The following is a 13,024-nucleotide window of genomic DNA, read 5'->3' on the forward strand; positions in this document are numbered from 1 at the left end:
TTATTTACTGCTTGCCTGTAAAACAATAATGCCTTCCCTTGTGGGCACAAAGGCAGATTAACATCAGTAATTACTAAAGCAGATGTTTGTATGTGAATACCCATTTCTTAGAGGCAGATTATCTTCTGCATTGGCGTAAGGGAAAGGCATTCGAATCCACTGATGCTGTCTTCCCACAAGTGAAGTAAGCAGCATGGGACTCAGCAGAGAGAGATGGGTAGCTCCCTCCACCTCACCTCCATCTCATAGCAATCGCTATGGTGATAATTGTTGACCTTACTGAGATCAGTCCTGAGAGCTGTTGACATTTAATTTCTAAAAGTGACTGCCAGTGACTGAACAGGGCTCAGTGCTACTCACACTTGCTTCCTGTTGGGTTTTTTGTTGGTTTTGTTTGGTTTTTTTAAAATTTTTCTCTTCCCAAGATATCTAGAGCTAAGCTTGCAAGAGAGCTCAACACCTAGGTCAAGGGCCAATGTTTCCTATTAATTAGCTCTGTTCCCACTGAATTGCCTCAAAGGTGCACTCGGCCCTAAGTGCTAAGCTTATTTAAAGTAGACAGTCATTAGCTCCCTCCAGGATACTGCGAAGAGCAAAGGAAGCATGGCTGTGTCTCAGAGGGACTGGAGGGAGGGTCTTTACTAATCTGGTTGTACTGCCAGGACCGAAATATGCTCAGAGCAGCCCTTTGTTGCTTTTGAAGCCTGTCCTGGCACATAGTGTTTTTCAGGTGAAGAATCACCTTGCAGTCTACCCAGAAAAGCCACCCCTGGCTGCTTGTGGCGAGAGCTTGCCAGCATGTGAAGGTGTTTGTACATGCAGAAGAGATGTGGCCATGGTCCTGGTTTGCTGGGGGCTTTCAAATCAGCTGCCTAGATTTCAGAGACCCCCTTTTTGAAGCTGAGAGTGAAGGTAGGGCCCTGATTTTCCTTCTGTGGACAAGTCACGGCATTGCCTCCATTCCTCTCCTGAAAAAAAAATGCCTCTGAATGCTAGAGCAGGGAGTGGACAGAGGTGGCCTTGAATCTAGAAGGAAGGCAGAGTCTGCCTACTTCTCCCACCATCAGTGAATATAAACTGGTATGGGATGGGTTCATTTCCATAAGCAGAGGGCACCCTTCAACAGCAGTGAAATGGCTTTGTCTTTGGTATTGAATCACTCTCAGCCCCATCTCATAAACTGCTGACTATCTTGCTCAAGAGACTTTCAGCCTTCGAAAGTGATTCTTTTACGAAACGTCTCCCTTACATCACCTTGTGTTAGTTACTCCATCACCTTGTGTTTGTTACACAGTGCAGTGGGAGGAGAAGGGGGAACCACGTCAGCACCGCACCCGTCGCTGCTCTAGATTCACTTAGCAGGATGCAAAGCACTGACCTCAGTGTAGATTTGGCCTGCTGTCCCTCAGTTAAGAGAAACTGAAAACAGATGTTTAGTGTTCAAACCATGCTCTCCCCATTGTTCCTGCCTCTATCGCAGTAATTACTCTCTCTTGAGGGTCATTCAGAGTTCAGCTCTGTGTAGAAACTGTTGTTCTTGATTAAAGGACTAGCTGATTTTTCAAACATCCTTGTCTAATTGTACTTTTAAAGGCATGCCACTGTATTCCGGAACTTTTCAGTTAGCTACCGAGTAGAGACATCTGTAAGTGGTCCTTTGGATGTTAAAAGAGAGATGAGCGATGTCAACAGCAAGGGCAAGGAATGTAGCAGTCATCTGGAGAAACGAGTATGCCTGGTAACACAAAAAGTCACCAGTCCTGAGTGAAACTGAAACATAGACAAAAAGGTAGATTAAAATATATTGGATGTTGCACAAATGCTGTTGAACCAATTGTGTAAGAAGATACTAAAACTCTATTTTCTGGCTATACTGATAGCACATAGTATTACAAACTTTTGCAATGTTATCATGAGTCCCCTGCTGCTTGGTATGTTCCTTAAATTTCCAGTTCCTTTGGTCATCTGGTTATTTGAGAATTTCTGTTTTATTTATATTTTTTTAAAAAAAAACACCTCTGATATAGAGAAAAATAGTTGTGCCCTTCAGAAACAAAATGACAGAATGCAGTTTTGTTTCATGAACCAGGTCCACTTTATTCATTGATTGTAGAACATTATTCTTTTGCCAAGCCTTTTTTTTTTCCTCAAAATTGCTTTGGTTCAAGTCCTGATTTTGAACTGGCAATAGTCAACAAATGCAGTTTGCTTCTGTTCTCGTGGATCTGCGGGGTCCGTCTGGCACCGCCCAGGCTGGAGAACCAGGAACTCCAAAGGGCAAGTTTCCCTTTGCAGCCAATCTGCACAGCAGAGTGAGGCATGAACTGTGTCAAAATGGGACTCTGTCAGCCCTCCTTTTGCAGAATAAATGTTGGTGCATCTGGTAGGAAAGACAAAGAGAAATCCTAGCACCAAAGAAACTCCAGGGTCTGACACTGCTGAGCACAGAGCAGCTCTGCTTTCTGAAGTTATGTGTGCTCAACTGAGTGAAGTGTTGATGACTAAGGAAGAGGACAACATGACATTGACCAATGTGCAACTCCTTTCAGACATTTAAAAAAGCTGTCAGGCATCCACCAGGTCTCCAGATATGTCTCTGTTTTCCGTGGGAGGGAGCAGGAATACCGAAGGACCAGAGGAGAGAACAGGGAATTTTGATATTGATGCTTGAGGACCATCAGTGCTCAGGACCTCTGGCACCTGGCTAACTCACTCGGCAGAAAGGGGCAAAGCTGACTTCTGAGCTGCAAATCATAGAATAATAGAATGGTTTGGGTTGGAAGGGACCTCAAAGCCCATCTAGTTCCAACCCCCCTGCCATGGGCAGGGACACCCTCCACTAGACCAGGCTGCCCAAAGCCCCATCCAACTTGGCCTTCAACACTTCCAGGGATGGGGCATCCACAACCTCTCTGGGCAATCTGTTCCAGTGCCTCGCCACCCTCACAGTAAAGAATTTCTTCCTAATATCTAATATAAATGTACCCTCCTTCAGCTTAAAGCCATTTCCCCTTGTCCTATCACTACATGTCCTTGTAAGAAGTCCCTCTCCAGATTTCTTGTAGGCCCCTTTTAGGTACTGGAAAGCTGCTACAAGGTCTCCCTGGAGCCTTCTCTTCTCCAGGCTGAACAACCCCAACTCTCTCAGCCTGTCTTCATAGCAGAGGTGTTCCAGCGCTCTGATCATCTTTGTGGCCCTACCCTGGACTCGCTCCAACAGCTCCATGCTTTCTTGTACTGGGGACCCCAGAGCTGGACTCCAGGTGGGGTCTCACAAGAGCAGAGTAGAGGGGGAGAATCACCTCCCTTGACCTGCTGGTCGCACTGTTTTTGATGCAGCCCTGGATGCGGTTGGCCTTCTGGGCTGCCAGCGCACATTGCTGGGTCATGTTGAGCTTTTCATCAGTCAACACTCCCAAGTCCTTCTCCTCAGGGCTGCTCTCAATCCATTCTCTGCCCAGCCTGTAGTTGTGCTTGGCATTGCACGGACCTAGGTACAGACCTATCCCGCAGACTCTTTTGGGTTGACTTGTACCTGGAGAGGAAACTCTAAGTGGGGATCATCAGTGACCTTAAGTATCACAGTGATACAATGCCAAAATGCCCAGTGCACTTTTTTTTTTTTTTTTTAAAAGCAGGGTGTGTCAGACTGGGCACTGCTGCTGCTGACAATGGGATGGGTCTCCCCCGCCATGCGGTGACCGCGGTGACCGGTCTCACCGGTTTGAGACCTTTCCCCCTCTCTCAAACTGAAGGTAAGCTTTGCTTCTAGGTTCAAAAGTTGGTGGTGTGAGCAGGAGGGCAGAGCACGTTTCTAGAAAGCCTGGCTGCAGTGAGTGGGAAGAGATTGGGAATTATTCCTTGGAAAATATTCCTTTGCCTCAGCTGCAGCTTGGGGAAGCTGTAGGCAGTGGTTTGATGAGGAGGTAACTTCTCATTGAAACTCCACAGAGACATTTCCCCACCTGTGAGGAGCCAGTACATAGGGCATTTCCCAGGGAGAGAAGAAACCCAAGCTGAAGGTTCTGCTTCATAAAACTTAAGACAGAAACTTCTCCACATCTGTGCCCAGGCTGTTGCCTCTCTGGGGGCAAGATGGTTCCTGTCTTGGAGAGGATGATCTGCCTGAGGAGGAGGATGAACCGTCTCCTTGCAAAAGGTGTCACCACCCCTCTCATTACTGAAGCAAGTCTGCTCTGCTTCCTCAGTCTTTTCTGCTGGAGTGGCTTTGTGGCATCATTTATTCATTGGGCCAGCAACAGACTGGCATGTGAGAAGAAACTGAAACCCTGGGTGAGGGCTGCAGGCAGAACAGGGCTGGCTGAACGGGCAGGCTGTGGCATCAAAGCAGAGGCGAGAGGGAATGCAGCTGTGTCGTCCTGTACCTCGCACATTGTCCGCTTGCAGAAATAACCATGAGATCACCAGGACTGTAGCGAGAGCTGACTTACTGCCTGCTGGCATGAGTTAAGCCACACTGGATACCTTAACTCCAATGAGGTGACCCAAGCAGGGCTAAGACTTTGCTTGCTTGTTTGCCTGCAAGGTCAAAGCTCCCTGAATCCCAAATGCACTGGTGTTCCTTCTCGTGGTGCTTCCCTTGTGCAGTAGTGAAGGAACAGATCCCTGCATGTGCTGCGTGTGGCTGGTTGGGCATCTCCAGCGGCCGGGAGCCGGGGCACTGCTTGATGGAGGCCTGAGTTGGCAGGGTCAGCACAGCATCGTGGGAGGAGACCAGGTAGGTACATTGGAGGTGCAGTGACTGATTTAGGCCAGAGCCGGCCATTCCTGTTGGCAGCAGTCACTGATGGTGCAAAAGAGAGCCTTTGCCTCTAAGGACACTTAGGTGAGCTCTAACCTTGAGTTTTAAACTGATCCACTCTGGATCCAAGGCCAGTTAGGGAAAAGATAAATGGAGACAGACTCTGCAGCCGCTAACAGCTCTGGCTCACATCCCAGTACCCGACCTCTCGGTCCCCTCTCTGGTGCTTTTGGTGGTGCTTGTGCCTTTCTCTAGCTGTAGAAACTACCCTAACACCCTGTCACTGTTGAATTAGTTGCACAGCTTGATGCCAGCTGCGGGGATTTTTCCAGTGATAACTCTTATGCTGGATATTGCTAGCGTGCAGGCAGCCTTTCCAGTCAGCGCACAAGCTCTTTTCTTTTCATTATGAGGATATTCAGGTGGAAAATATCACCTTCACTTAACCTAACAATTCCAAGAGGCCCTACATCTCACTTGAGCTAGCGCCCTCATGCTATATTAGGTCCTGTCTTTCCAAAGTTAGAATTCCTGTTGGGATGGGTGAGATGGGCTTGTGGTTATGAGAGGTGACTGGAAGTCAAGGGATCTGTGTGGGAAGCCACCCCTGCCACAGATGCCCCTCTGGCCTTCAGTGAAGCAATTAGGGTAGATGAGGTAACACCGATGCTGTGGAGGCAGACATAGGAAATGACACATGGTGTTTTGTGCCGGGAGCCACATTTGTAGCTTAAAATGCTCTGTGGTTTTTATTTTCCCTCCACAGTAGAGGGAAATAAGTGCTAGAATAACCCATGAGGAGGCAGAGCCTGGAAAAAGTCTCCAACTTCCCGGATCCATGCAGGAAAACATCCTCCTCCACCCGTACCCCTGTGGAGGTCTGTGGGCAGGCAGTGCCAGTACCATGTCCTCACCTACCACCTGTCCCTCCCCGAGGGACAAGGGACACAGGGTGTGCTTCCACAAGCAAAGATGGCTTCAGGGCAAAGGCCTTTCCTCAGCGCAGAGATTTCAGGGGTTACTGAAACCCTCTCCTCCTCACAGTGCTGGCCTTTCTGAAGAGAAAAGAGAGCAGCAGGGACTTCAGCAGGGACCTTCTGCACAGGCACCCTGCCCAACTATAAAGCCTGTCCCAGAGCACCCCGAGTCCCCTCACGGGGAAGCCTTGTGTGAGGCAGCCCAGCCTGGCCCTCGGGCTGCCCCTCAGGTCTGGGCCCTAAAGGCTGTCAGTGTCCATCCCTACGGTCCACTCCTGCTGAGCGGCCCCCACTGCCAGAGGCTCCGTGTCGGAGGGAGGGGGCGGGATGGGGCGGTGTATTTTGGACCGCGGCCCGCCCCGCCCCACCAGCCTTAAAATGGCGGCGACGGCCGAGCGAGCAGTAGATTGCGCAGCTATGGCGGGGGTGCAGGTCTGCGTGACGCTGCTGGCCGTGGCACTGGTGTTCGCTGGCGCCGTGCTGGGTGTCGAGGACCGCCCGCGGCTCCTGGGGGCCCCGGTGGAAATCGGCGACGCCGGCAACGATGAAGGTCTGCAGCAGGCCCTGCATTTTGCCATGGCGGAGTACAACAAGGCCAGCAACGATATGTACTCCAGCCGTGTGGTGCGGATCATCAGCGCCAAGAGGCAGGTGGGTGCCAGGGCGGCTGGCTGGGCACCGGCTCGGGGGTGGTGGGTTTAGGGTCAGCCCTGGCACCTCTGGGGAGCGGCTGGAAAGGGGCTGTGTGGTGTTTCTTTGGAGAAAGAGCAGGCCTCAGGCTTGAGGGGTTGTTCAAACTGTTTTTTTCCATAGAAGGTGAATAAAAAACTTTTTTTATAGTTTGGGTCTTGACAATCTGAATGTGCTGTGTGTTGTTGAAAAAGCTGGTAACTTACACTGTTGATGAGTTAATACATGTCTCTGTTTACTGTCTAAGGAAGCTGCACTGTGAGGCTTGTTTACTGGGACTTTGTTTCCTGTTTTTGAAAGGGAACCAAGTGCCTCTTCTGATGAGGTTGCCACATGCAATCCCCTCTAGATTTCTGGAGTCTGTTTTCCATCATGTAACCAGAAAATGGTCTGGCTTTCTGCTAGGCTTCTCTCAGAGCCCTTCTGAATGTGCTGCAAATAAAGCTGTTTCTGCCCACTTGTTTTGCTGCAGATTGTGTCTGGAGTTAAGTACATAATGGAAGTTGAGATTGGCCGGACAACTTGCCCAAAGCCAGCAGCTGATCTCCAGAGCTGTGCTTTCCATGATGCACCGCAGATGGCTAAGGTAAGCTCCAGACCGCAGTGTGCTGGCCCCTGGGTTTCCAACTCAGTACAGAGAGATATGGGCAGTGTCGTCAGTTTGCCCCTGCCATGATCAGAGACCTCATGCCTTTACGCTTAACAAGATACTGCCCTTGCAAAACTTGTCTTGCTGGATGATGGTGACAGAAGGCAGGGCCTTTTAGCCTGTTTTGTAAGTGGGGATCTGAGGCTGTAGTGCATGGAGCACTGTGTGCCTTAGTCCTGTTAAAAAGTGCTTGTGGTCTGGGTCTTAAGAATATGTGGAGGAAACTGCCAAGCCTGCAGGTCTCCTGGCTCTCAATCCAGTGTCCTGAGTCCCCATACAATTCCTCTTGTCCCATGGTGATGTAAACATGTTTGACATGACACACTTCCCTGGGGGACTTGATTACTGTGAATAGTGCTTTAGGCTAAGCACTGATCCCAAGAGACAGATCCCTCCTATCCTCTGTGCCCACCAAGCTATCACACAGGAGTTTTGTCTAATAGCTGTGCTCTTTAAGGAGTGCTTTAGCTTTTCAGATGAGTGCTGAATACATCTGCCTTGATCTGGCCTCAGTCTAATTCTTCTGTAGTACTTCATTACTTGTCTTAATTACAGTAATAGACTTAGCTGCTCTGTGTACATGCCCTTTCTGCCTGCATGTATGAGAAGTGCAACTGCACACAAGCAATCCATTAAGCACCTAGCTAGAAGCTTGTGTCTACCATTACAACAGCTGCAATAGTTTGACACTTGCACATATGGATTAGCTGCACAGGTGTGCTTACCTGTGCCTGAGAGCTTGGAATATTACCTATGCTGAAAGCTTTCCTGTGTGTGACCGGGTAAAAGAGGGAACCTGATCTTCAGAAGTGCTGACTGCTCAGTTTCTCTGCTAGTGTTGGAGAGACATGATTCATCCTGAACAAGCGCTAACAAGAGTCCTGTTCCAGAATGCTTGTCAGGAGAGTCCAAATCTAGAGTCATGGAAGTGATGTACATTCTGGATCATGTGATGTAGTAAATCAGTGTAGAACAATGGTTAATGACACTGTTTATGCTCTTAATCTGATAACTGTTTTTTTCTTTCTCTCCTTAGCACACCATTTGCAACTTCGTAGTGTACACTGTTCCTTGGCTAAACCAAATTAGACTACTGAGCAGTAGGTGCCAGTAAGCCTACCTTGGTTTCTGCAGAGACCAGCAGCCAGTTGCTCAGATCTAAAAGGAAAAAACCAAAAGCAATAACACAAATTGAGATGGGCTTTATCAATGCCTCTTAACTCCACTACTTATGTATGTTTGTGCTATGCAAGTTAAACTATGTAACTTCCCTTAAAGCACAGTATGATTTCAACTTTGTTTTTCTTTGTAATTACATGTTAGGGCAACTGTTTTGGTCTTCCTACATCTTTCCCAATAAAGGAACTCCATATCAGAATTCTGATTATTAAAAAAAAAACAACCTACCTTGGTATCCTTGTTAACTAACTACTGTAAACATAAAAACTTAATTACTGATTGTTGTGATGTGTGGTTTTTCTTTGAGCTTTTGCTGCCTCGGAGGGAGGGTTTTCTTTTATTTGTGACCTGGTCTATCATGCCCAAAGAATGGGGGGAGGAGTGTGGGGTCCCGATCACAGAGGAGATAAACCATGTCATGTGCCATCCCCATCCTGTCATTCCCCCCCCTGAACTTGGTCCCTGGTTTTGAGTTACGAGATGGCCATCCTTAGCTGTTTTGACTGAAGAAACAGTGCTTTTGAAAACAAAATACTACGGTATGGAACACTTGACCTTGCTAAGATTAACCAAAGCTTGCACTAAGGTTGTGGTCATCAGGCAGGGAGGATTAGCACCCAAGAACAGGCTGAGATGTTCCTTATTAAACTGTGATGAATTTGTATTGCAGGGAAGTGGGGAATAGTGTGCCTGCATTAGAAGGGACAGGTGACCCTGATACCCATAACCTACTTAACCTGAGGATGGCCTAGTGTAAAAACAGTGGGAAAGTTAGTAATTGGTGTGAAGTGGGTAACTGATGAGAAACATCATCAGCCAGTGTAGTTTTACAGAAAATAGATCTTGTCCTCAAATCTTGGCTTTGTTGTAGGAGTGTCGATGTTCCCCAGAAGCAACCCTTTAAATCCAAGATACATTGACGAGAGCTAACACAACCACATCCTTGGACGTGAGGGGGCTCAAAGGTAGTGAAGGAGGGCAAAACAAGAGTGACTAACCAGTAAACAAGCTTCTGATGAGTAGTACAGCTTCTTAGGAGGCCAAGTCTTGATTCACATTGTCAGGGAGATGAGCTGGTCGCCTGAGACTAAAGATCTCCATCCAGGACGTGCTCATACCTGATAAGAATTATTACCCCTGCTTCCCTACTATCATTGTCCCCATTCCTGCTGAGCACTGTGCACAAAGATGGCTTGTTTCTCTTGCCAGCCAGGTTAGTGACTGTGCAGGTGTCCATCTGCTCTGTCACTGGGTCGGTAGCCCTGCCGACCGAGGAAACCCTGGTGAAAGCCACTCAGGTATCCTCACTTGCTGTTTTTCTAACTACTCCCTTCATTTGTACATGCTTATTCCCTGTTTTTGCAGCCTGTTTATACCCTGTTTCCCTTTTATCCTCTTAGCCTGAGACCTGGATGGGTAATTTACTTGTCTCCTAGTAAGGAGACTAGGCAAGAAATGAGGATGCAGATGGACGTAACCACGCATTTTCACCACTTTAGCTGTGTTTATCAGCCAGCAGCTCCAAACAGCATGTGGGAAAAAGAGTGGCCGTGCCAGAGAAAATTAGAGTTTGGGTGTTAGGAGCTCCTGAATGCAAAGGTATTGCATTTTCATGTTGAAATGTCAATGATTAAGGGCACAAATGAATGGCACAGATTATCCCATCCTCACAAGCTGCTGAGTGTCGGCCTTGGCAGTTGTCTTTATGTGCTCTCCACTAGGAGCAAATGCAAAAAAAAAAAAAAAAAAAAAAAAAGGCTGACCTAATTTAAGTGCCTTCCACTGTGGGCTGTGTTATTTTGCATTTGCAACAGGCTAAGAGCATTAGTGGAAGTTCCCCTGCCAAAAGCATTTTGCTTGGCAGGTCTTTCTGCTTGGCTGGCTGGGTAGTTCTGTCAGCTGGACACTGAGCTCTTATTTTTAGCTGCATTTGCCGCCTGGCTTTTTCAAATGTTGGTGACAGATGTGAATGAGTGACTAGGGAAGTGCTTATTTCATGTTGTCTTTTGTTATGCTTTGTTTGCATCTGGCAGATCAATTCTGGGGTCATGCTTCCTTAAACGTAGGGAGGGTCAGAGCTTTACTGCTGCTACAGCAGCAGTACCCAAAGCTTTCTCCTGGCTCTGGGTCTCAGGGAGAGATTTAGGGCCAACCAGCTGAGAAGCGTAGCTCTCCTTAACAGTGCCTGGACCTGCAGACCCATACTGACATGGACTTGTAGCTCCCAGCTCTGCAAAGCACAGCTGAGACACAGGGCTGTGAAAGTCATAATGTTTTTGGAGCCTGTGGGCATTACCAGTGTGCCACAGCTATGGCGTGCTCAGTTGAAGACAACGGGACTATGTCCTTATTAGCGTGAACAAGCAGAAGTATTGATCCCACCTGACCAGGCTGGCAGCATTCAGCCTAGCTGGCTTTTTTGAAGGGCATCTTATATGTGAGAGTCTCTGATAAAAAGCAGCTTTTACCATGAGAACTAAAGAGCCCAGACAGTGTTGAGTAATGGGGTACAGGTTGCCTTTGGCTTTTTTACCTTATCTGGGACCCTCACCCACGCACCTCCTCTGCCTGTGGCCTAGGACCTCATTTGAGCTTAAGCCTGGGTCCCCGTCCCTGTCGGAGCTGCATTAGATATATCCTTGTCTCCAGCCCTGGCTACTCCATGGACCTTGGACCTGCCTTGTAGCTTTGTCTGCAGCCCCTTTTCCTGCTCCAGACCAGGCTCCCTGGAGGAACCCTGGTCCTGGTTCATCCCCTTGCTGTTTCTGGGGCTGTTGATGGATCCCTGTCCCACCCAGCTCTACCAGCCATGCTGAGACCCCTTGGGACCCAGTGCTGAGGTCCCCTTGGCTTCCGCCTCATCCCCTCCTTGTGCCGCTCCCTGGGACATGTTCCTGCAGGGTCTTTCTGAGATCCTTGAAGCTATCATCAACACTGCTGTCAAGTACGGACACTTCCCTCTGCACACAGCCTAAATTGCAATTTTCTGCAATTATGAAAGCAAATGATCATGTGAGGATCCAGGTCATGCTGCAGCCCCAGGGCTGGGCCACCCAGTGCTGTTGTCACTGTGCATGTGCTCAGGTTGTACAATATCGCTTAGCCTAAGGCATGGAGACCTCCTAGTGAGTGTTTGAAGATGCTAGGTTGTTTGTATTCATTGTTAACATACAATGCCTTAGAATCACTGTAGTATGAATCCTTCAGGAGATCAAATTTACTGATCAAACCCACATCCCATTTTGAATCTTGGTGCTTTATCTCCTGATGACGACACCAGAGAGGTAAGACTTCAGATCCCTTTCCTCTCAGGACACAATGGTGATATGGAGATCATTTCCACAGGGTTGAGCAGGAAAGTGTCCTAAGTTGGTCACTGCTGACAGTGCTGGGTCCCTCCACAAATCTTGTCACCCAGCTTTGGTGGTGGCCCGCTGGTGAGAAGGTGGGAGGGCAGGTTCCTGGGTCTTTGCAGACTGCATGGTCCCAGGCTTGGCAAGGAGGGGTGAGGAGGCCTCTTGGTGCCTGCCTGGCTTGAGTGAGAGGAGCAGCCAACCTGCTGCTCTGCACTGCAAATCCTTCATGAGCCTCTCCCTGCTGTTCCACTCTGACGTGAGGCATGGCTCAGTGTGGTGGTGGATGCTGGGGCAGGACGCGGGTCTCGAGGTGACGCTTGCTAAATCCTCTCTCCTGTGTTGTTAGGGTGGCATTGCTCAACTGCTGTGAGCTGGTTGGCTCCTACTGTAGGATTTTGCAACAGGGAAGAAAAGGAGAAGCTCAGCCGCTCATCTCCATGATAAACCGCTGCATGAGTGTTGGGGTGTGTGCTGGGTGCTATTTCTGACCTTGCTGGAGGCGGGTGCGGATATGTGCGTGCATAGGACTGACGATGGGGAAACCTTTCTGTGCTTCCAGCTGGAGAAAACCCACCAGTGACTCATTATGCCCTCGTTGTACTGTGCCTTGCTGGGAGACGCTGTCCCCTCTTCCCCACCAGCTGAGAAACATCATACCATGTGTCATGCCATCTCCATCCCTTTTCTTTTAAGCACCCTGGGGTGGTCTGGCTCTAGCCAGAGGCCATCATCAGCAAGTGAAGGCATCTCCCCCCGTCTTTATCTCCTGGCCTGTGTCTGCAGGCAGGTAGCGCTGGAGGTGGCTCTTGCCAACAGGCATCCTGGCTGTTCACAGCAACAGTCTGTAGGGGACACTGTGTTGCAACATCACTTCATCCTCCCCCCTTCACCTGGAGAATGACGGGAAAAAAACAAAAGAAGATTAAAATAAACTCTTGGTGTGTAAACATTGTATCAATTAAAAAAAAAATAAATCACCCGAGCAGACAGGAACCAATATGAGTGCTGAAAAGTGAAACTTTCTCCCTAACAGACTCTTCTGAAGTAAATGTGTGCATGTAGTCAGCTGCAAGATGAACCCATAGACAAGCCAAACCCAGCAGGATCCTCTCTGTCCTCCGGTGGAGTCCAGGTGCCACAAAGGGCACTTCCGTCAGCTGGAGAAGAAACCAGGGCTCAGACCTGGCCAGGAATTGATTTTGTATCATCTTGAATATAAAAGTTAGCAAGAAAAGAGAGGTTTCAGGAGAAGTAGTGATGTTTACACTAAGCATCCCCCTTCTCCTTGTCCCAGGTTAAGTCCCCTCATCTGTACAGGTGAGCAGTGGTTTTCTTCCTTCTTATGGGGCCACAGAGGGAAGCCCTGACACCCCTGGAGAAAAGTTATCATCTCCAAGTGCCAGAAGTGGCT

General features: G+C 48.6%; 2 protein-coding genes across 2 annotated transcripts in view; one reads left to right on the forward strand and one right to left on the reverse strand.

Moving 5' to 3' along the window:
• Positions 1-13,024, reverse strand: part of MGME1 (mitochondrial genome maintenance exonuclease 1) — a 215,286-nt gene that overhangs the window by 155,397 nt on the left and 46,865 nt on the right. The window lies entirely within an intron of this gene.
• On the forward strand, positions 6,092-8,532 carry LOC104636791 (cystatin-like). The gene is made up of 3 exons (XM_075749475.1): positions 6,092-6,390; positions 6,902-7,015; positions 8,115-8,532. Exons 1-3 carry the CDS (start codon positions 6,118-6,120, stop codon positions 8,190-8,192), a joined length of 465 nt encoding a protein of 154 aa, XP_075605590.1. The 5' UTR covers positions 6,092-6,117; the 3' UTR covers positions 8,193-8,532.

Source organism: Balearica regulorum, chromosome 3 (assembly GCF_011004875.1).
Source record: "Balearica regulorum gibbericeps isolate bBalReg1 chromosome 3, bBalReg1.pri, whole genome shotgun sequence".
NCBI lineage: Eukaryota > Metazoa > Chordata > Aves > Gruiformes > Gruidae > Balearica > Balearica regulorum.

Bases quoted from the DNA above. Each gene is read 5' to 3' on its own strand.
- LOC104636791 (XM_075749475.1), top strand. From the start codon at position 6,118: ATGGCGGCGACGGCCGAGCGAGCAGTAGATTGCGCAGCTATGGCGGGG. The intron at 6,391-6,901 runs GTGGGTGCCAGG...GTTTTGCTGCAG, and splicing joins TCATCAGCGCCAAGAGGCAG to ATTGTGTCTGGAGTTAAGTA. The intron at 7,016-8,114 runs GTAAGCTCCAGA...TTCTCTCCTTAG, and splicing joins ATGCACCGCAGATGGCTAAG to CACACCATTTGCAACTTCGT.